The sequence below is a fragment of the Gekko japonicus genome, unplaced genomic scaffold, assembly GCF_001447785.1.
Source record: "Gekko japonicus isolate JY-2015 unplaced genomic scaffold, Gekko_japonicus_V1.1 scaffold760, whole genome shotgun sequence".
Lineage (NCBI taxonomy): Eukaryota > Metazoa > Chordata > Lepidosauria > Squamata > Gekkonidae > Gekko > Gekko japonicus.
In genome coordinates, this window is record NW_015169798.1 from 475566 (window position 1) to 499870 (window position 24305).

At 40.8% G+C, this 24305-nt stretch overlaps 1 protein-coding gene across 1 annotated transcript in view; it reads right to left on the reverse strand.

The window, feature by feature from the left end:
- Positions 1-1563: 1563 nt before the first annotated feature.
- Positions 1564-24305, reverse strand: part of GABRR1 (gamma-aminobutyric acid (GABA) A receptor, rho 1) — a 70181-nt gene continuing 47439 nt past the window's right edge. The window contains exons 5-10 of the mRNA XM_015417088.1: positions 20081-20304; positions 17289-17371; positions 15824-15964; positions 14551-14703; positions 3447-3643; positions 1564-2277 (exon numbers count right to left, since the gene is read on the reverse strand). Coding sequence (XP_015272574.1) covers positions 1990-2277; positions 3447-3643; positions 14551-14703; positions 15824-15964; positions 17289-17371; positions 20081-20304 — 1086 coding nt within the window. The 3' untranslated portion in view covers positions 1564-1989. The remainder of the gene's footprint in view (positions 2278-3446; positions 3644-14550; positions 14704-15823; positions 15965-17288; positions 17372-20080; positions 20305-24305) is intronic.

Sequence of the window (24305 nt, forward strand, 5' to 3'; positions counted from 1 at the left end):
GGAATTATCTCTTCGTCGAATCTCTGATAAAATTCTATTGGAATACCATCTGGACCTGGTGTTTTTTCCTCCTTTTGTCTTTTAATTGCTTCAACTATCTTGCACATTGTGATGGGCTCATTTAAATTTTGTTTTTCATCAAATTTATTTTTGTTCTTTTGAGATAGGTATTCCTTAATCCTATCTACATTTTCTTCTTGTTGATATAAGTTTTTGTAGAAATTTTCAGCTATATTCTTTAAGTCTTCTATTTTATATTTTCCCTCATTATTTCCATTTTTTAAAACCAAAATTGTCCTTTTCTCCCTTTCTTTCCTAATTTTATAAGAAAGCCATCTCGATGGCTTACTAGCATTCTCAAAGTAGTAAGATTTCATAAATTCTATATTCTTAGCTATTTCTTGAGATAGGATTAAGTTTATTTTATGTTGTAATAGTTTAAGCGCGATTCTGGCTTCTTCATTATTTACTTTGGTCTTAATCTTTTCTTCTTCCATTTTAATTCGGTTTGTTAAGTTTTCATATGTTTTCCTTTTTTGTTTCCTTTTCCATACTTCATGATTTATAAGCCATCCCCTAATAAAAGCTTTAAATGCATCCCACACAATATTTATTGGAATATCCAGTTGAATATTTCTTTTAAAAAATTCAAAAAATTCTATCTTAATCTTCTTTATAAATTTCTGATCTCTAAGTAGGTTATTGTTCATTTTCCATCTTGATTTCTTTTGTATATCTTTAAACATCAGGCTTATATTGTGTATAATGCTAGGTGAATTCCTGAAATCACTATGACGGTGGAAGGCAATTCATATTGCAAATTTAGTTTGAAGCTTCTTGTAGGGTATTAATTTTGGTGACAGCCAGAGGTCATTTCGGGGGGGGGAAATGCGGGGGAACGCAGTTCCCCCGGGTGAGGTGCAGGGGAGCGGGGCACATGACAAAGCCCCGCCCCCTGCTTCCGGCCGCTCCGCTTCCAGCCCTCATTCAGCCAGGAGGAGGCAGGAGAAGAGGGAGGGTAAGTTGCTTCCTCCCCGCCTCTCCCCACCCCTGCCTGCCTGGAGCCAGGGAGGGCCTTGGCGGGGCTTCCTCGCACTCCCGCTGGCCTTGCAGGTCCACCGCCGGGCCCCTGATGTCAGGGGGTGTGGCATATGCTAATGAGTTATGCTAATGAGTTCCCCTAGCTCTTTTTCTATGAAATGACCCCTGGTAACATATATAGACTTTATACTGCAAGTGTTCAGGGTATGTCTTAGCTTTATGAGGTTACACTGTATTGAAGTAAACTTTTCTATTTAGCTTTCTCAGGGGTTGATTTTGAAATAGCAAACAGTAATTAATACAGGGAATTACATGCAGAAAGTGTTGACTTGTATTAGGAGTTCTGAGCCCTTGCAGGGGAGGGCAGTTTATAAATTTAATAAATAATTATTATTATCATTTTAGTTGTATGTAGAATGGTATAGTGAAAGTGTACAGCATTTTGTAATCTTATTTACACAAATACAAAAAAATAATAGAATACTGTATATACAAATGGAAGCAAAATGTTTATATGGTCTGTCCATTCAGTTTTGCTCTTAATAGTACACAGATGCCAAAATTAGCCGATTCACATTAGAGTAGCTCAAAAGATGCCTTCCTTTTATAGCATATCATTACAATTCTGTACTTTTCATTACATTTGTATTTCTAAACACTGGTTCATGCCTATTTTTGCATTTCCCCCCTTTTGTTGTAATACAGTTACTAGTCATTTTTTTGTGCCAGTGAACTTGAGTCTTTTAGGGAGTGTCCATAGAACAAAAGTGTCCATAGAATGAATTGGGTACTGCCATGCTTAAGTTTCATGCAACAAGAATAGCAGATTTTTTTTGTCAAAGCATAGAATAATAGTCTATTGACATTTTATTTTGCTTGGTGGACAGTAGTTTCATACAGTTAACACATGTACCACGTGGAAACTGACTAAAGGGGGAAAAGTGTTAATTATGAAAAAATAGACCAGTATATCAGATTAAATAAAATGTAGGCTCCAGGAAATATTATTCTAGAATATTTGTCAATGGCATGAGTGTCAATCTTCATGCTGCTGTATCTCTGGCTTTTCCTCCTGTTTGAATTTCTTTCTGAACCAAGTGCCAATTGAACCATCATTCTGTCTTGTTTCTCTCCATTTTCAGAAACATACTGTCCCAGTTCATTCACCTCCCCATCACTGTAAGTGCCATCCATCATCATTTGCCTTGGTTGGGGCACAGCACAAGTGCAAGGAAGCTGTAAAGAAAAGGACAAACATTAGTTTTTCTCATTGGAGTAATCGTAATCTCTGGCTGTTTAGATCAGGAGATGGCAGGATTGGGTTGGAAACACTGGAGAGGTTCAGCTTCACTGGTTAAAGAAGCAGGGTGACTTTTTGCCTTCTCCCTCACAGAATTCCACAATCTTTATGATTATTACTCCATGTAGGTCCTGTGACCTGGGAATCAACTTTTCCAGATTTAAAAAGGACTGTTGGGAAAGGAAGGGGGGGGAGATACCTGGCCATCTTCTTATTGATACATTACTGGATCCAACCTATACATGTTGAAGTGTGCATATACTAGAGAGTAAACGAGTGGAATGCAGGAACCATGTAACTCCAGTCTTGGCCTATCATTACTGACTCCAAACTTGTTTCTGGAAACAATTCAAGGTGCTGGTGTTGACCTTTAGAGTCCTACTGGCTTGGGACCAGTTATACCTGAAGGACCACCTACTCCCTTATGAATCTACACAACTGCTATTGTAATCTGAGGCCCTATTTGGGTGTTTTCTAAGATTTGGTGGGTGGCAACCTGGGAGAACCAGTTAAAATATAGATTTAGACAACAACATGCCAACCAATGATGAGATGCCATCTGTTAATGTCTTCTTGCAAACAAGTTTATTTTTAAAATGGGAGAATGTTCAAATGTGATTTCCCCACTGTAATCTGAAACACACCTGTACTTAGCCACACACTACAAAGACTTAAGGGCACTTAAATTTCCTTAAGGGGCAGTGAGTTCCACTGATTCCCTCTCCTATTATGGACCCCCATTTTACTCTCTGCACTGTTCTTGAGGGTCCGCCGCCCACTTTCCTTTAACAAAATGACTGGTGGGACGGAAATCAACAGAAGCTGCTGCCCCCTCTTAAGAAAATTCAAGTTTCCCTAGTTCTTTGAAGCTGGGGTTGCATAGAGGCCAATATGTTTTCACACCTCTGAACTCTGCCACCTCATTCTGCTGCATGTGTAGAGCCAGCCAATGTAAAAAGAACCTGTTGTGTGCTTATTCTGTTTTATCAGTTTTCTTGTATGAATGTTTAATTCTAAAGCTTAGTTTCTGTTGGTATTCTTCTTAATTTACAATACACCCATCCCAGCATTTCAATCACTCAGCATCAACTGACACGGAATGTACCTTGTCTCGCAGCTTCCGTTCTTTACGTTCTTGTACTGTAGTCAGGTAGTTCACTGCCGCATACTCCAACACCGAGAGGAAGACAAACACAAAACTGACCCAGAGGTAAATGTCCACAGCTTTGATGTAAGAAACCCGAGGCATGGAGGCATTGACACCCGTGATGATAGTCGACATGGTCAGCACCGTTGTTATCCCTGAGGCATAAAATTATTCATTTTGAGATACTGACTGTGGAAACAAGTCAATATTGTTTACCTCAAATAATGAGCCAACTTATTCTTTACTAAAATCACATGCTCAGTTGAAGGAGTGAGTTTGAGTCCTCTGCAGCCATTGGTTCATCTTTCTGTAGTGAGCCTGTTGTCTGGTTATGGCACATTTTGATCCTGCATTTCAGCACAAAATTGAACCATATTATCATTAAGTCTGTCAAACTATAGGAGTAAACTAATCCCCCTAGCTCCCATTATTGAGATCCTATAATCTCTCAACACCAGCACAAGGGCAGCAGTGGCAGAAGAGTGGTTTTGCTGATTGCTCCCTCCCATGCAGACCCCCGAGTTGTGCCTTGCACTGTTCCTGGGGAACTCTTGAAACCCAAAGGCAGCATTTCAGAGGGCATTAGGGACTAGAGCAGAAATGGGGAGGGGGAGAAAGATCCATACCACAAGCAGAGCACCACTCACATTATAGGATCCAACCTATTTTTTCTGATTATCTCAACATAAGCATTATATATTGTGTCTCTAATTGTCACTACATATTCTGTTCTTCCTATTCCTCCCTTTGTGTGTGTGAGGAGATGTCAAGTCGCAGCTGACTTATGGGGACCCCAGCAAGAGGCTTTTTGTTTTTGCTTATCAATTTTTAATTTTTGAAAACATACATAAAATGAGGGTATACAAATATTCTTACAGTTTCTTGTGTAATAAAATCATCCCTAATTACTTGTTACTTTTGTATATTTCACCTTACATCATTATATATATCTTGCAAATATATAAAAGTTATAATTTGTATGTCCTTAAAAAGCTTCATTTGTCTATATAGTTTATTTACTGTATTTTTCAAACCATTTGTAAAAGCTTGACTATATGTTGTCAAATGTTGACTCTGGTTGTCCTTTCAAAATTAGAGTCAATTTGTTCGTCTCAGCAGTTTCCAAGGTTTTACTTAGGATTTTTTCTATCGATGATATTTCTTTTCTCCAGTATTTAGCATATAATATTCTTGATGTTGTTATTACATGTAATATAAGAGTCATGTTTTTTACAGTTTTCGGGTAAGATGTTCACTAAAAATATTTCTGGAACAAAAGGTACAGAACTTTTTTTTAAAATGTAAAATTTCATGAATCCAAAACTAATACTTTTTTGCTTTATCACATAACCACCACATACGGTAAAAAGATCCAACATTATTTTGATATTTCCAACATACATTTGAACAATTGGGATAAATCTTTGCCAGTTTATCAGGAATAATATGTAATCTATATAATCTATAAAACATTTTATAAATATTGTCTTTATATGAAATTGCTTTGGTAATCTTTACATTTTTTCCCCACACCTGTGACCATTGATCCAATTCAATATTATGACCCAGATTTTGTGCCCACTTTATCATAGCATTTTTTACTACATCTTGGGTCTTAATATCTAACAATAATACATAAGGTTTCTTAATTTCTCATCAGCGTACATCAATATCTTGTCTATTTCAGTTATTTTTTCATAAAAACCTATCGACTTGTCTTTGATGTATTCAATTTGTGCTTTTGCCACCATGTTAAGGTTTTTATTGGCTTTAGTTCATTTCTGTTGTCTAATTTCAATAGTCTTGTATTTTCTAAAGTAATCCAATCTTTTAGCCATGTCAGGACTGCTGCTCTATAATATAGGAGCCAATCTGATAATGCAAACCCAGCTCTCTCATTAGCATCTTGTAATGCTTTGAGTTTTATTCTTGGCCTCATGTTTTGCCAGATAAATTGTATCATCAATTTGTCAAGTTCTTTAAAATATTTTTGGTTTTGAAGAATAGATATTGTTTGAATTGAAAAGACCAATCTTGATAATATACTCATTTTAATAGTGGCAATTCTTCCCATTAAAGATATCTGGTTTTTCCATTTTTCCACGTCTTTCTTGATTTCTTTCATAAGTTCCATATAATTGTTTTCTGCCAAAGAACTACATCTGTTTGTTATGTTTATTCCTAAGTATTTCACCTTGTTTTGAATTTCCAAGTTTGCTAGTTCTTGCAACTGGTAAGCTTGAGCTTTAGTCACATTTTTAATATGTATTATTGTTTTTTAGAATTAATATGTATTTTTGTTTTTTAGAAGTAATTTTCACCATACTCTTGCAGAGAAAGTATCAGTTGTTTGATAGACCTCAGTGGATTCGCTAAGATAAATACTAGATCATATGCAAATGCTTGACGTTTATATTCTTCTCCTCTTAGTCTAATACCTTTAATTTGTACATCCGCTCTAATGGTATCATTTAAAACCTCAAGAACAAAAATAAACAATTGTGGTGAAAGAGGACATCCTTGTCTAGTTCCTTTTTGTATCTCAATATTTCATGATAAATTTCCATTGATAAGAACCTTAGCTTGTTGTTTCGTATAGATCATTCTAATCATTGTATAGAATTCATTGCCAGACTCAGATTTTAGTAGTAACTCCAGCATAAAGTTCCAGCTGACATTATCAAAGGCTTTTTCTGCATCTAAAAAAATTAGGGCCATTTGTTTTTCTGGGTGGGCTTCAAAGTATCCTATTACATTTAATATCATTCTTACATTATTTCTGAGTTGTCTTTTCGGGAGAAAGCCTGCTTGGTCTCTATGAATTATTTGAGACAGAACTCTTTTCATTCTTGCAGCTAAAATAGAAGCATACATTTTGTAGTCCACGTTTAACAGAGAAATTGGTCTATAATTCTTAATTTCTTTCTCATCTGAGTTCTGCTTATGTATCAGTGATCAAGGCTTCATTCCAGGACTCTGGAATTTTTCCATCAATTATTATATTCTGAATAACAGCTTTAAATGGCAATATCAATTGATCTTCAAATAAATGATAAAATTCCACAGGGAGCCCATCAGGGCCTGGAGTTTTTGCCTTTTTGTTTTTTGAAAGGTTCTGTCACTTCAGTAAAGGATATTGGATCATTTAATATTTTCCTTTGATCTGTGAATTTTTTAATCTTGTAAGTTTCCAAATATTTTTAAAATTTGATCATAAGTTGCTTCTCTTTTCAAATACAACTTTTCATAAAATGATTCAAATTTTTTTTTTCAAATCTTTGGGTATATTTCTCTCTTTTTCCATGTCATCCCTGAGTATCTTTATCTGTCTTTTCTCCTTTTCCTTGCATAGTTTCTAAGCTAGCCATCTGGTTGGCTTATTTGCATTTTCAAAATAGTTTTTTTTTGGTATACATTTTTTTTGCTATTTCCTGTGTTAATAAGTAATTCATTTGGTGTTGTAAAAGTTTTAATTTCACTTTCATCTGTTCAGTTGAAGGATCTTGTTTCATCTTTTCTGCCTGTTTTTTAATCTGTTCTTGAATCTGGAGATATTTTTTTGACCTCTGCTTTCTGACATGTACGGCTTCTCTAATCATCTATCCTCTGGCAAAGGCTTTAAATGTGTCCCACAACAGTCCTGATGGAGATTTTTGGTTGGATATTTTGATCGAAAAACATTTGAAATTCTTTTTTGGATTCCCTTATGAATTTTTCATTAATATTGATACTTTTAGAGCTTCATGGCCTAAGAAGAAGCGTCTATTGTTTAGCTAGGGGAAAGGACTGTGCTTGGGGAAACCCAACCCACAGGTCTGAACCCAATTAGAAATGTGTGACAAAATTGATGGAACCAATAGGTATGCTTTTGTTTGCTTATGTCATATTGAGTATAAAATTCTGTGTCACCCATTGTAACTTCGGGAGACTGGTGGGTATCCGAGGGTCCAAAACCTTGTTTATCTGTGCTCTTCCCTTATTAATTAATACTTTTTTTAGTGTTTCTTCTCTACAGGACTGTTTTGTGTGTTTTCTCAAATTGGGTTGGGAAACACAACCAGGGACACAGTCCTGTAAAGAAACACACTACACTGACAAGCATCGTGGCCCAGAGTGGGACTTAGCTCCTGGAGACTTCGTCTACATTTCTACAAAGCACCTGAGGGGGGTGCAGCCGGGCAAGAAGTTGGGGTGGAAATATATTGGTCCTTTTAAAGTGATTCTTTTGATTAATAAAGTGACCGTAGAAGTGGAATTGCCAAGAAATCTACGGAATGTACATCGTTTTCCATTTCAGCTTACTGAAGAGGGATCCTGGATCCTCCTGCTCCTCCCCCACTTATGGTTGATGGCGAACCCCACCAGGAGGTGGAGAATTGAAGAGAGGCTGATTGTACTATCTAATCAAATGGAAAGACTTTGGGCCAGAACATAATGAATGGGTTAAGGCCTCTAACATCAGGGCCTCCCACCTGATTTGGACTTTCCATAAGCATAACCCTCAGAAGCTGGGTGGTTGAGCTTTGGAGGGGGCAGAATGTCAAGGTTTCGGTTTCACTTCTCTTCATTCTGCTTCACTGCTAATCTTGCCATGTATTAGGGGGGAGGGAATTCCTGAGGCGAGTGTGTGTGCGTTGAGTGCTTGCCTGTGGTAGCCACAACCATTTCTCCAGTTGCACCCCTCTGCCTGTTCTCATGGGATTTGGCCTTGGACTCTTTTGCCAGGCTAGAACAGATAAGGCACCGTATATCTGTCAGGGTTGTCATAGTAACGCTAGGGGCCAAATGCGGATGTATGAATGGGGTATGGGGTGCATTGGGTTTTACCTATAACCTCTGAATTTCGCGCACTTTCTTCAATCCTGACAAAGATCCAGTTCCTGTAGTAAGCAAATCTCTAATAAAGTGCCACTGCCAAAAGTGTTGTGGAGAGTGTCTTAACTGGGGATCTGACAGGAGGGGGAGGAGAAAATCCACTGACACGAGCCTTCTTTTAACATGAGCCTCTGAGATGAGTTGCTTCTCCCCAAGTTGCATAGTATATGGGCTTCTGTACATTCTGATACAACACTGTAACCAAATACACATTAAATAATCATTTTATAGGCAGCAAAATGAGGGGAATTTTAAAAAGGCATAGCGGTATTTGTTTCAGAGGTTTTTGACTGAGAGCAGAGCTCAAGTCTGGTGGAGAAATTCAGCAGTAGAAGTAGAAAATGTTGTGAGTCTATAAGGAGTATGGTAGAGGCAAGGTGATATATAAAATGTTTCCTTTGATCATAAATTGAATAATACTGTATATGATTTTGGGATAATTTTATTCCAAACAATAAAGAGAACAGAATATTTAGAGAATAGATATATTAGATGCCAGGGCAACGGACAGAGCTAAGAAAATAATCGATCCTGATAACACTGAGGGAAATACTAGGAGTGGTTAATGCTTGGGTAAGATGAGCATTGACTTGTGGCAACTCATAGGGTTTTCAAGGCACAAGACATTCAGAGGGGGCTTGCCATTGCTTGTCTCTGCATAGCAACCCTGGGCTTCTTTAGTGTTTTCCCATCTAAGTACTAACCAGGCTGCCCTGCTTAGCTTCTGAGATCGAGGCAGAAATCTGCAGTGCAGGAAAGGACAGCATTACAGGACAATTTGTAGAACAGCTCTTAATATAAGCCTTATTATATGCTTTTCAGCTCTTGATCACCCTGGAAGCTTTTATATTAAGGATGGTATGGAGTTTACAATCCAGAAGTACTGCATAATAAGTAATATGCAGATGATACCACTCTAATGGCAGAAAGTGAAGAGGACCTAAAGAGCCTCTTGATAAGGGTCAAAGAGGAGAGCGCAAAAGTCGGCTTGAAACTCAACATCAAAAAAACTAAGATCATGGCATCTGGCCCCATCACTCCTTGGCAAATAGAAGGGGAAATTGTGGAAGCAGTGACAGACTTCATGTTCCTGGGATCCAAGATCACTGCAGACGGTGATTGCAGCCATGAAATTAAAAGATGCCTGCTCCTTGGGAGGAAAGCGATGGCAAACCTAGACGGCGTAATAAAAAGTAGAGATGTCGCCCTGCCAACAGAAGTCCATATGGTCAAAGCAACAGTATTCCCAGTAGTAATGTATGGCTATGAGAGCTGGACTATAAGGAAGGCCGAGTGCCGAATAATAGATTCTTTTGAATTATGGTGCTGGAGAAGGCTCTTGAGAGTCCCTTGGACTGCAAGGAGATCAAATCAGTCAATCCTAAAAGAAATCAACCCTGACTGTTCCCTGGAAGGCCAGATACTGAAGCTGAAGCTCAAATACTTTGGCCACCAAATGAGAATGGAGCACTCACTGGAGAAGACTCTGATGCTGGGAAAGACTGAAGGTCAAAGAAGAAGGGGACGGCAAAGGATGAGATGGTTAGACAGTGTCATAGATGCAACGAACATAAAATTGAGCAAACTTCAGAGGATGGCGGAAGACAGGAGGGCCTGGCGAGAGCTGGTCCATGGGGTCGCGAAGACCCGGACTCAACTGTGCGACTGAACAACAACAACAAAGTAATTCTATAGCTAAATAATATAGCATTCCTTATGTTTTCAAGTTATGGTAACCAACTGAAAATTGTCATACATTATTACCAGGTAAATGTGCAGAGGTCTACACTGAGAGCTAGTGTGGTGTAGTGGTTAAAGTTTTGGACTAGTATCTGGGAGAATCAGATGCAAATCCCCACTCTGTTATGGAAGCTTGCTGAGTGGACAATCACACACTTTGGTTGCGGTCATATGTGCCAGAAAAAAATGGGGGGAAGTGAGGCTATTTTCTCTGGAGGAATTTGTCCCACAGTTGCGCGATCACACAATCCCTTGGAACCTGCAGGCACAGCCCGCCACTGCATGATCAGATGCAACCGTGGGTGAGTCAGGGTTCCCCCCCCATTTGTTTCCGATGCGCTTAAACCAGGGGTCATTTCGTAGACAAGGATATGCAGGTGCTCATTAGCATAACTCATTAGCATAACTTATTTGCATATGCCACACACCCCAACATCACCGGAAGTGAGTCAGAAGGCAACACACACCGCTCGGGCTCCACCCCCAAAATCTCCAGCCTCACAGGGCCCGAGGGGGGGGATGTCCAGCAAGTAGAATCACACTATCCCCCCAAAATAGCTCTCCCTAAAAACAGAAAACTACTCTACCCTTTTCCACTTACATAGCCTCATACTGGCCAAACTGAATCATACCAGAGAGGTTTAAATTTAACAAGCGATGTTGCATACTTTTGGTATGCTGTCAGTCCACTAGGCATTATACATCATTGTTCAACTGCTGAGTAATAGCAGCAGTTGTTTTGCAAAACATTTATGATTCCATTACAAATTAAAAAAACTATTGAGAAGAGTAGAAAATATTTTTCAGAGCATGATAAAGGAGCTCCTAATTTACAGTTCATAGCATCTTAATATGCAGTATGGGGTTGTGCTGCAGACTTACTGGGATTAAGTGGTGCTGGATGCAAAATACAGTCATGGAACTTGATGGACGACCTTGGGCCTGTTACTCTTTCTCAGTCTAAGCTACCTCACAAGAATAAAATGGAGGAGGGAAGAACAATGTACACCGCCCTGAAATCCTTGGAGAAAAGGTGGAATAAAAATGTGCTAAATAGATAAAGATGTACCAAAGACTACAAGGACACAAAAGCAAAAGAATGGCCATTCTTCCTTTGAGAAAATAATCAGTTAATCAGACAACATGGACATTTATATGAAAGCAAGCTATGTTGACTTCACCAGTAACATACTGCCAGTGTGATGTGATAACACATTGCCATGGTCATTCTTATATTACTGAAGATTTTTAGAGGATGCACTAAGTCATGGGTAGGCAACCCCTAGCATGTCTTCCGAACAGCAGCATGCCAGATCATTTTGCTCAGCAAGTCAGCTCATTTGCTCCACCTCAAAAGAAGTACAGCAGACAGAGCACAACTCTGGGGCATTTTAAAACCAGGAGCAGTAATATCATCTGTTAGGACTTCCTTTGGACCCACTTCCAATGAGTGCCAGAAGTACCAGGCTAACAGCTGGTGCTGTTTCTGCTCTATCAGCAGATGTGGGAGGCTGACAGTCACATGTGTGATATCACCATACAGGCAGCAGAGACAGGCGGTTTAAGTTTGTCAAGCTCTGGATGGATCACTATGCATGGCTGAAGGCTGGTCTTATAAATCACAGGTAGTGCACAACATCCTTAAGTCAGAGCAGATTTTATTTCCCCTCTCCACGACTCTCTCTCTCAGCAAATTAAAAGCACAGAATACAATTAAGCAAATCTGTTTTCACCAAAGATTTACAAAGCATCTTGTGGCTTTGAAAACTCATTTGCAGCAAAGGTTTCCCATGTTTTCCCTACCCCACATATGTAAGAAATGTTTCCTCACTGAACTAATGCAAGCTACTTTCGGGCACGTGGAAGAAGAGGCGGGGTTTTGTTTTGTTTTGTTTTTACAAATTTCCAGTGTCTGAGAGGGGAGATTGGCTGTTGGTCCAGTCAAGAGCTTTGGCAAGCCAAGCTAACAGATCTCCTTTCGTCCTTCATCACTTCTGTTCTCCCCACCCCCCCTTGAGAGCAAACTAATTTCTACAGCAGCCAAATCGTTCGCTCACAACTCTAAGGCCAGCAGCTCATTTTTGCTCAGCAAGTCAGCAAAGGAGAGTTAAGTACAGCAAAGGAGAGTTGAGTAAAGCAGAGTTAAGACAGAGCACAACTTTGATCCTGTTCTCCCCCCCCCCCCAATCCTTTGAGTGCTCCAGAGCAAACTAATTTCTGCAGCAGCCAAATCACTCGCTCATCACTTTCAGGCCAGGTGCTCACAAAGTAGAAGTTTTGCTCACAGCCTCACAGGACTCTGCATCTTAGAGGGACTATAAGCAGCCAGCTCCCCTGCTGCCCCCAGACTCCGTTTATGATCCCAGGAGGGATCCGTTCCCTGGGGCTGCAGCCACGCTTGAAGTGAGACATGTGGGCCCACGAAGGCAAGGTGTGTGTGGGGGAAGCAAGCAGGCGGGGGAAGGAAGGAGGGAGACCACAGGAACAGGTGGGGGGGTGGCCTCCAAGCTGGCAGGCAAGGGGCTTGTCACGCATGCCTCCCTCGCCGCCTCCCTCTCCTCCTCCTCCTCTCAGTGCAGCAGCAGGGAGTCAGAGCAGCCAATCCTCGCCTGCCAGAGCAGGCCAAGCCCAGGGGTGCCAAGATGGCCCCTTAGTTGCAACAGAGCAGGGCTTTTGGTGGGGGCGGGGTGGCAGGCCAGTGCAGCACCTCTCCATAGGCAAATACCTAAATTTTACTATGGGTGTCCGACCCTGCACAGGTGACCGGGTGGGAGGGGCGGAATGGGCTTGTTTACTGCTGGACCATTGCTCAGGCGCGCTCCGGGCCAAAATGAGGCCTGGCTTAAATGAGGAATCGATTAATCACATCTCCGCACTGAGGGCTCCCTATGGAGTTTGTGATGATGCACATACTGAGAGGGGGGGGGGCACAACGGCACCGAGTCGGGATGGCCTGATCAGACCATCCTGATGCTATGAGAGCGCACTGGAGCAATCAGATACGGGAAAGTCCATCCATGGCCCAACACAACCCATTTACTACCACATTTTCCCTGGTGTCTTTTAACTCCGCTTCTGCAGTGGAGCAGAATGGGTTGCCGATGGCTGTTGGGCGCTTCCCAAATGTTGTTGTCTGATCACGCCCTTTAAATCCGCCCTGCATTTGTGCATATGTCGGGTCTAATTGTGCGTATAATTGCAGCCTCTCAGTCTAACATTTTTGAGGGGCTGTGGTTCAGTGGTACAGCAGCTATTTCACAGGGTTATCATGAAGATAAAATGGAGGAGAGAATTATATAAGCCACCTTGGGAAGAAAGATGTGGTATGAATGAGCAAATACAATAAATATGGCAATCTGTTCAGTGTTATACTGAGCAAACAGTCACATTTAGTGGTCATATGCATAATTACTTCCTAGTATGCATATTAGTATTTGTTGCTCTAATAAATCAATACATATTCTTCCAAACTATTACCAATGTAGTGTAATCACTTTCAAAAATGCAGAAACAATTATTGTATTTTGATTATGTCTTCATCTTCATTTGTTAGTGGAGAGTATTGTGTCAGTTATCTCAGTGAAGAGACACTCTTTGCTTGAATTCTTTACGCATCCTACTTCTGTCTATAAAATTGTCCTTTATAGTTGGATGTAGGTAAAAGTCTGAGAACTGATGCTCTGGTATTGGGCTGTTTGGGGCTCCATTCTGTGGGCTGGGCATAGAAACCCACCAGCAGATGCAGATCATTCCCTTGTTCACTGCCCACCAACAGTCCTTTCCAACACCCACAAAAGTTGATTCCCAGACTTGTGAGTCCCTCAAGGACTAACAGCCATGCAGGTCAGGAAACTGCATTGGGGAGTGGGATGGGGATGAAATCCTGTTTCTTCTGACAGCAGAACTGCACTGCCAAAGAAGGAGATTTTACCACCTCTTTAATGCAGCCTCCCCAAACTATGGGTCTATTAGTCTACGTGGGTCCTGTGTTGACTCCTCAAGTTGAAAGGACTGCTGAGGGGAAGGAAACAAGGGAAAGATCAGGCAATACTTGTACCCATGGATTGCTGGATCCAACCTCCTAAGTTCAGCACACAAAAGTGAGGGTCACTGTATAAACTCTGTAAGTTATTAGAGCAAGAAATCTTTATCCAATGCCATATATTAGGCTTTCTGTAGGCCAGAGGAGAATACAATTATATGTGTGTGGGGGGGACATGTTGACAAAAAAGGAACCATGGCTATGCTTACTGATAAGTGCTAAAAATTTAGAACTGGCCTGCACTGTGTTTAACTAACAATCCACTATCCAAGGTGGAAGAAGAGGGGTGGAAGAGGCAGCCAAAGACATCTCAATTATACCTGCTTTTCTGACGGATTCCCTTGGATTAGAGGTACTAACAAATCCAAAGAATTATCATGTGCAGCCACATTCATGTTCATTTACCTAAGGGAACTCTTGCAGGCACAGCTCTGCGGTCTATCCAGAAGGACACCCAGGATAGCATAACCATCAGAGTAGCAGGAAAATAGGTCTGGAGCAAGAAGAAGAAGATATGGCGACGTAAAGTGAAGTTAATATAGAGACGGTTGTACCATCCTACAGGAGAAAGAAAAAAAGAGCTAACTTCCAAGAAAAACTGCATGTGATGCTAAAAACAAAGACACAGAAATACCATGGAGTAGTCCCCATTTGTAGATTAGTACATTTATATAGGAGTACAGTAATGCTGATTTCTTCCAAAAGGTTGTGTTTGAAGAAGAGTTGTGAGGAATGGGGATATCCCAAATTTCTTCTTGGTACTGTTTCTTACAGAGCAACTACCTCTGCTCTTTCTGTGATGTACAGGAGGAGAGACACCTGGCAAGTTGTGGAATGTGGCCAGCACTTGTAATTGTTCTCTCACATCTATAAACCGTAAAACTTTACAGTCCACATTAAAGTTAAGTCTCTAACATTGTCCCTTCCTTCCTTAATTGGTCTATTAGTGTAACCAACACACAGCTGTCAAGACCTTAGAATGCATTAATCAAACCATGTGGATATGGCGTTAACTCCTGAAGATATAAACACAATACCTGTGGCCACCTATGAAGTTCACTGGATATCCCAGGGCCAGTCTCACAGCCTAACCAACTCAAGGTTGTTTATTTGGAAAACTGATATGCCATCTTTATTGTGAGAATAAAATGGAGAAGGGTAGAACTATGTTTGTGTCCTGAGGTCTTTGGAAGAAAAGTGAAATGAAAAGGTAATACATAGTTTTAAAAAGACCCTCTTGATTAGACAGTAATCTCCCCATAGAGGTTTTGTATTTTCCCATAAGCTCATTCATACCTTCATTAGCCAAAACACTTGAGGTATCTGAGTCTACTCCTCAAAGAGTTCCATTTAAGAGTAGCAGTAAGTAGCACTTCCATTTCTGAAATTTTCATTTTATGGTTTTGTTTTGTTTTTTAACTCTCTTAGGAGAATTATCTATCAGTAGGAAGAAATCCCCACAGGATGAAACTATATTATCCAATAGGCTGCTAACAAGTCTGAATCCATCCAAATATACTAGGTTAACAGACAATTAAACTAAAGCCTGGGATTTAGCAGCTGCTAAGCTTTTACAGGAAAGAAGTTGCCCAACATCATGCTGTAGCACTCCCTCTAGTCTCCAGGCAAAAGAGATTCTACCTGAAAACGTGAAAAGTGTTTATCAAAATGCGCTCACCTGTGCTGCTATAGAAGGCAAGTTTGGTAGTAGTGTGAAACTCTTGTATAAGGAACTGGGATAGTGAGATCCTCTCATCTGTTTTTAAGGAGTCATTCCCATTCTTCCAGTACAGCATGAGATCATCTTCAGTGTAGGCATCTAAAGGGATGGAGGGGACAAGTAACTTCTGGTGTCATTGAATTAAACAGGACGATATTCTGTGCACAGTTTAGAATGTGGTGCTATTTGACTATCATACAGGCACATCCTATATTCTAATCAGAAGAGTAATTTGGACTGGCAAAGTGTCCATCAGTTATGACAGACTCTATTGAACTTCTTGTATAGACAAATAGGTCCTGTTGACTTATATAGAAAAAAGTAAATGACCCCAAATGCCTGTAATTGCTGTCAGCGACTTGAATCCTGGAGTAAATTTCCACTAATGGAAGGAGAAGGTGATTTTTGTCAATTCCCCCTTCCTAAGGCAGACATCCAGGTCCTCTATGATGTTCCAAGGGTCTCCTGTCCACGAGGAACAACATTTCAGGGAGCATTTGGGGCTGCAGTGGGACAGTGGGAGTTCAAAGACAAGGAAATCCTGTTCCACTGACAAATCCCTTCCATCTGCAGTTTTCCTGATTACTGCTCTGTAAAATGCCCTGTGAGTGTCCCCCCATTATTTCAGCAATTGAACGTGGGGTGCTATCAGCACAAAGCATCTTTCTACAGGACAAATTTTCTTTATTGCTGTTACATGATAAACATTGCAACCATACAAGATTAGAACCAAAGAGTTGGTTTGTTGTATGCAGAGTTATTGGCTACAGATTAAGCTGGAAGTTACACTGCATTTTTGAAAACAATGCTTATTTTAAGTTACTAATTGCCTGATCTAACCACAGATCCCAAGAGATGGGCAGGGTTCTTTTGTCAGTGGGGTTGTGGACAAGCAAAATGCCCTACAGTGGAATGTGATTTGCTGAAATGAAAGCAGCAACAAGAACATAGATGTTATGACACCTTTGAACTCAGTTCTGCAGTATCTCCCTCACATGTACTCTCTGCATGCTTAGGTCAAAGTAAAGATGGTTTTAGGGAAGCAATTCATCGTGAGCTCTGCTCACTGCTAGGGCAATAGCACCAGTACTGGACCTCTCTGTATGTCAAGAGACATTCAGATGTGGTTTGCCATTGCTTGCCTTTGTGTAGTAACCCTGGACTTCCTTGGTGGTCTCCCATCCAAGTAGGAACCAGAGATGCTGCTGCTTAGCTTCCATGATCTGATGAGATTAGGTTAGCCTGGGTCATCCAGTTCAGGGCCCTCTCTGTTTACAACCGTGGACGTGTACTTTCAGATGTTTTCCTCATCATATAGTTCCGAATAGCACTGGAGAATCTTCCAGAACAACTGAAAGCAACACTTCTTCAAAACCGAATTTGAGATCGTGTTTGTCCTTCTATTTAAATTTTGTTTACTTACAGCTTTCAATTTCCAATGAACACGTTTGTGTATCAAGAGGAAAGCGACTGAAGTCCATATTGCACATAGCTGTTACGGTGACCCTAAAAACAAAATCAGCACATTAGAAATTTCTTTCTATTAAGATGGAAAAGAAGGGGGGGATATAACACAGGTTAAGTGCACCAAGTAAACTTTCAAGTTTCTCAATAAGCTTTTGTGTACTTAGGTAAACTTAGTGCTGTTGACAGGGTTGCCAGCTTTGGGTTGGAAAATTCCTGGAGATTTGGGGGTGGAGCTGAAGGAGAGCAACAGTTTGGGGAGGAGAGGGAGGTCAGCAGGGATGTGGTATCATAGAGCCCACCCTCCAAAGCTGCCATTTCCTCCAGGGGAATTGATCTCTGTAGCCTGGAGATCAGCTGTAATTCCTGGAGACCCCCCCAGGGCCCCACACAAAGACTGGCAACTTTAGGTGTTGAGAGGGTAGCTGGAATCCAAACTTCACATCTGAGATACTAAAGTAATATACCAAACAGGGTATCATGTAGATATCTTTATAGATTTATGACTCATTTCTTTTGTGACCATTTTGACCAGCAGCACAACGGATGTTACTAAGTGCTGACTTACTTATCCCGCCCATATCCAGGGCTATTTTTGGGCAGGAACGCACAGGAACGGAGTTCTGGCTGGCTCCTGAGTTGGTCACACCCAGCAGGAACTCATTAACATAATAGGCCACTCCCAACAGCAGAAACTCATTAGGATTGGCTACATTAGGGGTGTGTGGCCTAACATCAAAGGAGTTCCTGCTACAAAAAAAGCCCTGGGTTTTGACAACAAACAAGGTAAACAGAATAAGAAGCAAAAGGTGGGTGTGGCTGGATGACTACACTTCTGGTAACATGGGGGAGCGGCCTAATATGCTAATGAGTGGTGCTGTCAGGGGTGTGGCCTAATATGCTAATGAGTTTCTGCTATTGGGTGGGGCCTATTATGCTAATGAGTTCCTGCTGGGCTTTTTCTACCAAAAAAGCCCTGCCCATATCCATTTAGCTGGCATGTACTACATTAAAAACAACGATTTGATTTTCAGCTACATGGCTTTTACTTCTGTTCCTTGCTGAGTGGGGCAAAGGTCCATTTAATTGTCAAGGACGCTAACTTGCAGAATTGCATTTTTCAACCAAGAAGATCATGAGGGATGTTTGTGAATTGTTAAAAGTTTGAAACACAGAATAAAAGTTTGAAACACAAAATACAGTTCAGTTTCCTAGATATTATCTTCTTGCAGCCATCTTGACATTAGATCTGTTCCTACATTTCAGCTAAAACTCCCCAACTATATTTCAAACAAAGTGACTCTTGATAGTAACAGAATGTTCCCCCCCACACCCCTCCCCAGTTTATTATGGCTTATCCACTTGAGGAATTCTTATAAAAATAAACACCAGGTTCTGTATGTACAGATCCTTCTTCAATTGGATCACTGCATTTCCAGGGGTGTTTCTACCTAGGATGAATGTATTGATTGTCTTTCACTCAATTAAAAAAATGTGGAGAGATTATGTCTGGTCAACCATGCTGTAAAACAAGCACAATATTTGGTAGTGCTACATTGCCACTATGAGATGCTACCATGATAATTTAAACCACTAACATTTTCAGGGGTGGCCAATCTCCAAGCAGGCATTAATAGACCTGTATGTATATTTAGCATAGTTCCACTAATACAATTAGAATAAATATCTTCCACAAGGAAATATTCTGATTCCTCATGACATGGTATTGTTTAACAGACTTGGAAATAATTCAAACAATTAAACTTGAGCCTTTTCTTTATAAAACAGTCATGTGTGCATTCTGTGATCTGTGAAACAGGTCATAAGCTGTTTTAGTGATGTGTGCTGTGCATTATACAAATGGAAGACAAGTTTTGGATACAATGAAGTGCACACCTCAACAATCTGAAGATGCACTTCCACTTGTGCAGAAGCAGAATGGGACCCTAAGGCTGGTATTTTATTCTGTCCATAGATATATTGTTACATCCATACCTTCTTAGTATTTTGTGTTTTGATCATATTAACTAGTGAATTGTGCCTATCAAGACTGGAGACTGGTGTCTGCAATAACCCATGCCTTGCCATCAAAAGATCCATCAAGTCATAGCGAATGAAATTTCTGGCCAGTAGCTGTGGTAGTCGCCAAAACAATAAAGAGTCTTATGGCACCTTAAAGACATGCAAATTGATTGCGACACGAGCTTTTGTGGACCAGAACCCATTTCTTTAGTTAATAAACAGACACACTCTGTCAAGTTTGATGATTAACAAGTAAACAACTTGTCATTGAAACATTCTATGTTTCAAGTTGAATGTATTAATAATTTATTGTGTTTCAAGGATGCTACACAAACAGACTGTTGAACAGAAAAAGAAAGCACTTGTGCTTCTTATCCCATGATACATCTGAAACCCCCATTTTAGCTTGGTCTGTACAAACAGTCAGAAGTAAGTCCTGATGAATTCTGTTCAACTTTCTTCCTATTATAATTGCACAGGATTTGGTCATTTGCTTACCTATCATCAAAAACAATTTAGTTACTCCATATATCCTCATAATTTGTTCTGAATTTGATGTTAGTGGCACACACTTTTAAACTTAATAATATTGTAAAACTTTCTGATTCGCATTTTACTTAATGAGACAGCGTGTATAATAACATACAGGAGTCAGCAATCAAGTTAATTCACTTTCCATGTCTAACCACTCCTTGGCTAAATCAAAGACGCCTGTAAAAACCACTTTACCTCAGGCTGTAAAGCACCTTCCCATCTGGCTGGACCCGAAGCATGACGTTATCAGTAGTGGTATCGTGGATAAATGAACGTTTGGAATGCACAAAAAACATGTCAGGTACCCAGATCTTTTTCACTAGCCTGCCATCAAAGGTCATACTTTGGTTATTGGTACTTGGAAAAGATAATCTTTCGTCTTTCCAGTAGTGTCTAAGGTAAAGTGTCATGGTGAAGTCCTAACCAAAAATGAGAAATGGATAATCTTATTTACATTGCCATTTATTCCTCAGAAATATTATTTGATCACATTGAACAAGATACACATATGATCCCTTACCCCAACACAAAGCACAAGCCTGAAAAAAGGCATTTTATTGAAACTATATGTAAGCTGCTGTGGTTAAGAAATCCTCTGCCCCAGTTTCCTTCTTCCCCCTTTAACCCTGTGCCATAGTTGAACAGAAAATTTTGTTCATTGGACAACAGGATTTGACATTGAGGTATAGTCAATATCTGAGGCTAATTAATGTTTTACTTACCAAAAGATTTGCGGCTGTGCTTTCTGACAGCATGCACTGTTTCTTTTACATGCTTTAAAAAGCATTAAGAACAGCAATCAATAACCACCCAAACCACTTTTTAAATCAGTGGGAGCTGAAATAGGTTTTGAGTGCACTTTTCTGTGAGATCACAATATATTTTACTAGGAGTAATGCCCGTTGTGGGAAGAAATACAACGAGATCTAGAAGGAAGCTCCAGCACTGTGGCTGGTGGGGTGGCAGAGGGAAGCAGAAAATGGAGGGAGGCAAGCCATGTTTCTTTCCTTCTGCTTAGCTATAAGGCAGGGCTGTCTCAAGTCATTTTGCTGCCCCAAGTGGGTAGAATGGGAGGACAGCCTCATGGTAACAGATATGGTTCTCTCCACCTCTGACTTATTTTTTGAGGGGGAGGAGGGTGTTATGCAGTGGCAGCAAAAGTAGAGATGCACCTCCTCCTGTGCCATGTTTTCTGGGCTCCAAGGGTCTGGAAAGTAGTTCCATAGCCGATTACACGGTTGCCAACTCTGGGTTGGGAAATACCTGTAGATTTGAGGGGTAGAGCCTGGGGAGGGCAGGATTTGGGGTGGGAAGGGACCTCAGCAGTGTATAATGCCATAGAATCTACTGCCCAAAGCAGCCATTGTCTCCAAGAGAACTGATCTGGGTCAGCTGGACATCAGTTTTAATAGCTGAAGCCCTGACTGCTATGTCTAAAACAGGCTGCCATCAATCAGTACGGGGGGGGGGGACCCACTTTTTCCTCTCCATGCTAAAAATAGAAGGTTGAGTTCCAAGGTTGTTTTCCATGACTTGGGGGAGGGGGTAATTTCTGCTGATCCCTCCCCCCTTATGCTGCGGATCATAATTTCACCCCCCTCCCACATACACTGTTCCTGAAGGTCTACCAAAAGGTAGCGGGGGGGCATTCAGTGGGTTGCAGCAGGAAGGGGGAAAGTTCCTTCCAGCTGGTGGAAGTGCAGAAAAGAACATTTGGGTTGAACTCTGAAGGAATAGGGGGAGAAAGAATGAGCCAGTCTAGAACTGCTAAAACAAATTAAATATTCTTAAAATCTATTTTTATGAACTTCAGGAATATAAAAATAACTATTTATGAGTTAGTTAATCAGTTTGGGATAAAGCTATGTTGCTTTCACTACATTTTGTATTCAGAGCAGCCATTCTCCCCACCCAGTTCTTCTTCCTATCCTCCCCTTTTCTCACATATGTTGTTGGCAGGATGGGTGGAAACCACTTCCATGTGGCAAGAAGATCCCATCTTATTGCATTACTTATTTTCTTTGTTTATAGTCCTCTTTTCTGACTGAGACTTAAGGCAGATTACAAAATTTAGTGACGCAACAGCAATCATATAAGACACTGTAATAAGACTGAAATAAAAAGCTAGAAAGCAAAGCAGTAAAACTATATAAAACATGACGTAAGAAATGCAAAAACTGGACAATAGAGATTAGAAAAAATGCAGTAAAACAAGAAATACATACAATAAACAGAGCCATAAATTACAGGCCTCCTTCCTTTATAACACATCCTCCTAAACAATTCCATTTTACTACAGCCTTATTCCCTGTATAAAAATGCCCTCCAAAACAATTCAGTTTTACACATTCTATGGAATGATGGGAGTTTGGAAGCTTTCCTAACCTCTTCAGGCAGCCCACAAAGTGGGAGCCTCAACATAAGCCCAGTACACTCACACATTCCATGAACACACAGGGAGGAAAAGTGGGTGCAAGCATGCTAGTTCTGCTCCTTGCAGAGGAAATGGCCATGCAAACTCTCCCTCTCTGTGATCAGCAGTGGTCGAAAGCAGAAGGTTATCACAAGGATGGAGGAGATGGGGTCAACATGCCTGGGCCTGCTCTCCCTCCCCATGCCTGGCTTTCTTGTGTGTACCATGAATACTTGGGTATGGGCAAATGCTGATCTTACCCATTTGAAATTATGAATAGTGGAAATATGTGGGAGTGGCCAATTTCCCTCCGGATTGTTACTATTTCTCTATGTTCCTCAGTCCGTAAACAGGTGGAAGTTCTTGTTCAGAAAGGACAAATCAGTTTGATAGTCACTAGAGTAATGATTAGGAAAAGATGGCAAGAATACACAGAAGAACTATACAAGAAAGACCTCGATGTCCTTGACAACCACGACGGTATAATCACTGACCTCGAGCCAGACATCCTGGAATGTGACGTTAAATGGGCCTTAGAAAGCATTACTAACAACAATGCTAGTGGAGGTGATGGTATCCCAGCTGAGCTATTCAAAGTCTTAAAAGATGATGCTGTTAAAGTGCTGCACTCAATTTGCCAGCAAATTTGGAAAACGCAACAGTGGCCACAGGATTGGAAAAGGTCAGTATGCATTCCAATCCCAAAGAAGGGCAATGCCAAGGAATGTTCAAACTATCGCACAATTGCACTCATATCACACGCTAGCAAGGTCATGCTCAAGATCCTACAAGCTAGGCTTCAACAGTACGTGGATAGAGAACTACCAGAAGTACAAGCTGGGTTTCGAAGAGGTAGAGGAACGAGAGATCATATTGCCAACATTCGCTGGATTATGGAAAAAGCAAGAGAGTACCAGAAAAATATCTACTTCTGCTTCATTGACTATGCTAAAGCCTTTGACTGTGTGGATCACAACAAACTATGGCAGGTCCTTAAAGAGATGGGAGTACCAGACCACCTCACATGTCTCTTGAGAAACCTGTATAAGGGCCAAGAAGCGACAGTTAGAACCGGATACGGAACAACTGATTGGTTCAGCATAGGAAAAGGAGTACGACAAGGATGTATACTGTCACCTTGCTTATTTAATATATATGCAGAGTACATCATGCGAAATGCTGGCCTGGATGAATCACAAGCGGGAATTAAGATTGCTGGGGAAAAGATCAACAACCTCAGATATGCAGATGATACCACTCTAATGGCTGAAAGTGAAAAGGATCTAAAGAGCCTCTTGCTCAGAGTAAAAGAGGAGAGCGCAAAAGTGGGCTTGAAGCTCAACATCAAAAAAACTAAGATCATGGCATCCGGCCCCATCACTCCTTGGCAAATAGAAGGGGAAGTCGTGGAAGTAGTGACAGACTTCACGTTCCTGGGATCCCAGATCACCGCAGACTGTGACTGCAGCCATGAAATTAAAAGACGCCTGCTCCTTGGGAGGAAAGCGATGGCGAACCTAAACAGCATGATAAAAAGTAGAGACATCACCCTACCAACAAAAGTGAAATTAAAAGACGCCTGCTCCTTGGGAGGAAAGCGATGGTGAACCTAGACAGCATGATAAAAAGTAGAGACATCACCCTGCCAACAAAAGTCCGCATGGTCAAAGCAATGGTATTCCCAGTAGTCATGTATGGCTGCAAGAGATGGACTATAAGGAAGGCTGAGCGCCGAAGAATAGATTCTTTTGAACTATGGTGCTGGAGAAGACTTGAGAGTCCCTTGGACTGCAAGAAGATCAAATCAGTCAATCCTAAAAGAAATCAACCCTGACTGTTCCCTGGAAGGCCAGATAATGAAACTGAAGCTCAAATACTTTGGCCACCAAATGAGAAGGGAGCACTCACTGGGGAAGACCCTGATGCTGGGAAAGATTGAAGGCCAAAGAAGACGGGGACGGCAAAGGATGAGATGGTTAGACAGTGTCATAGATGCAACAAACATGA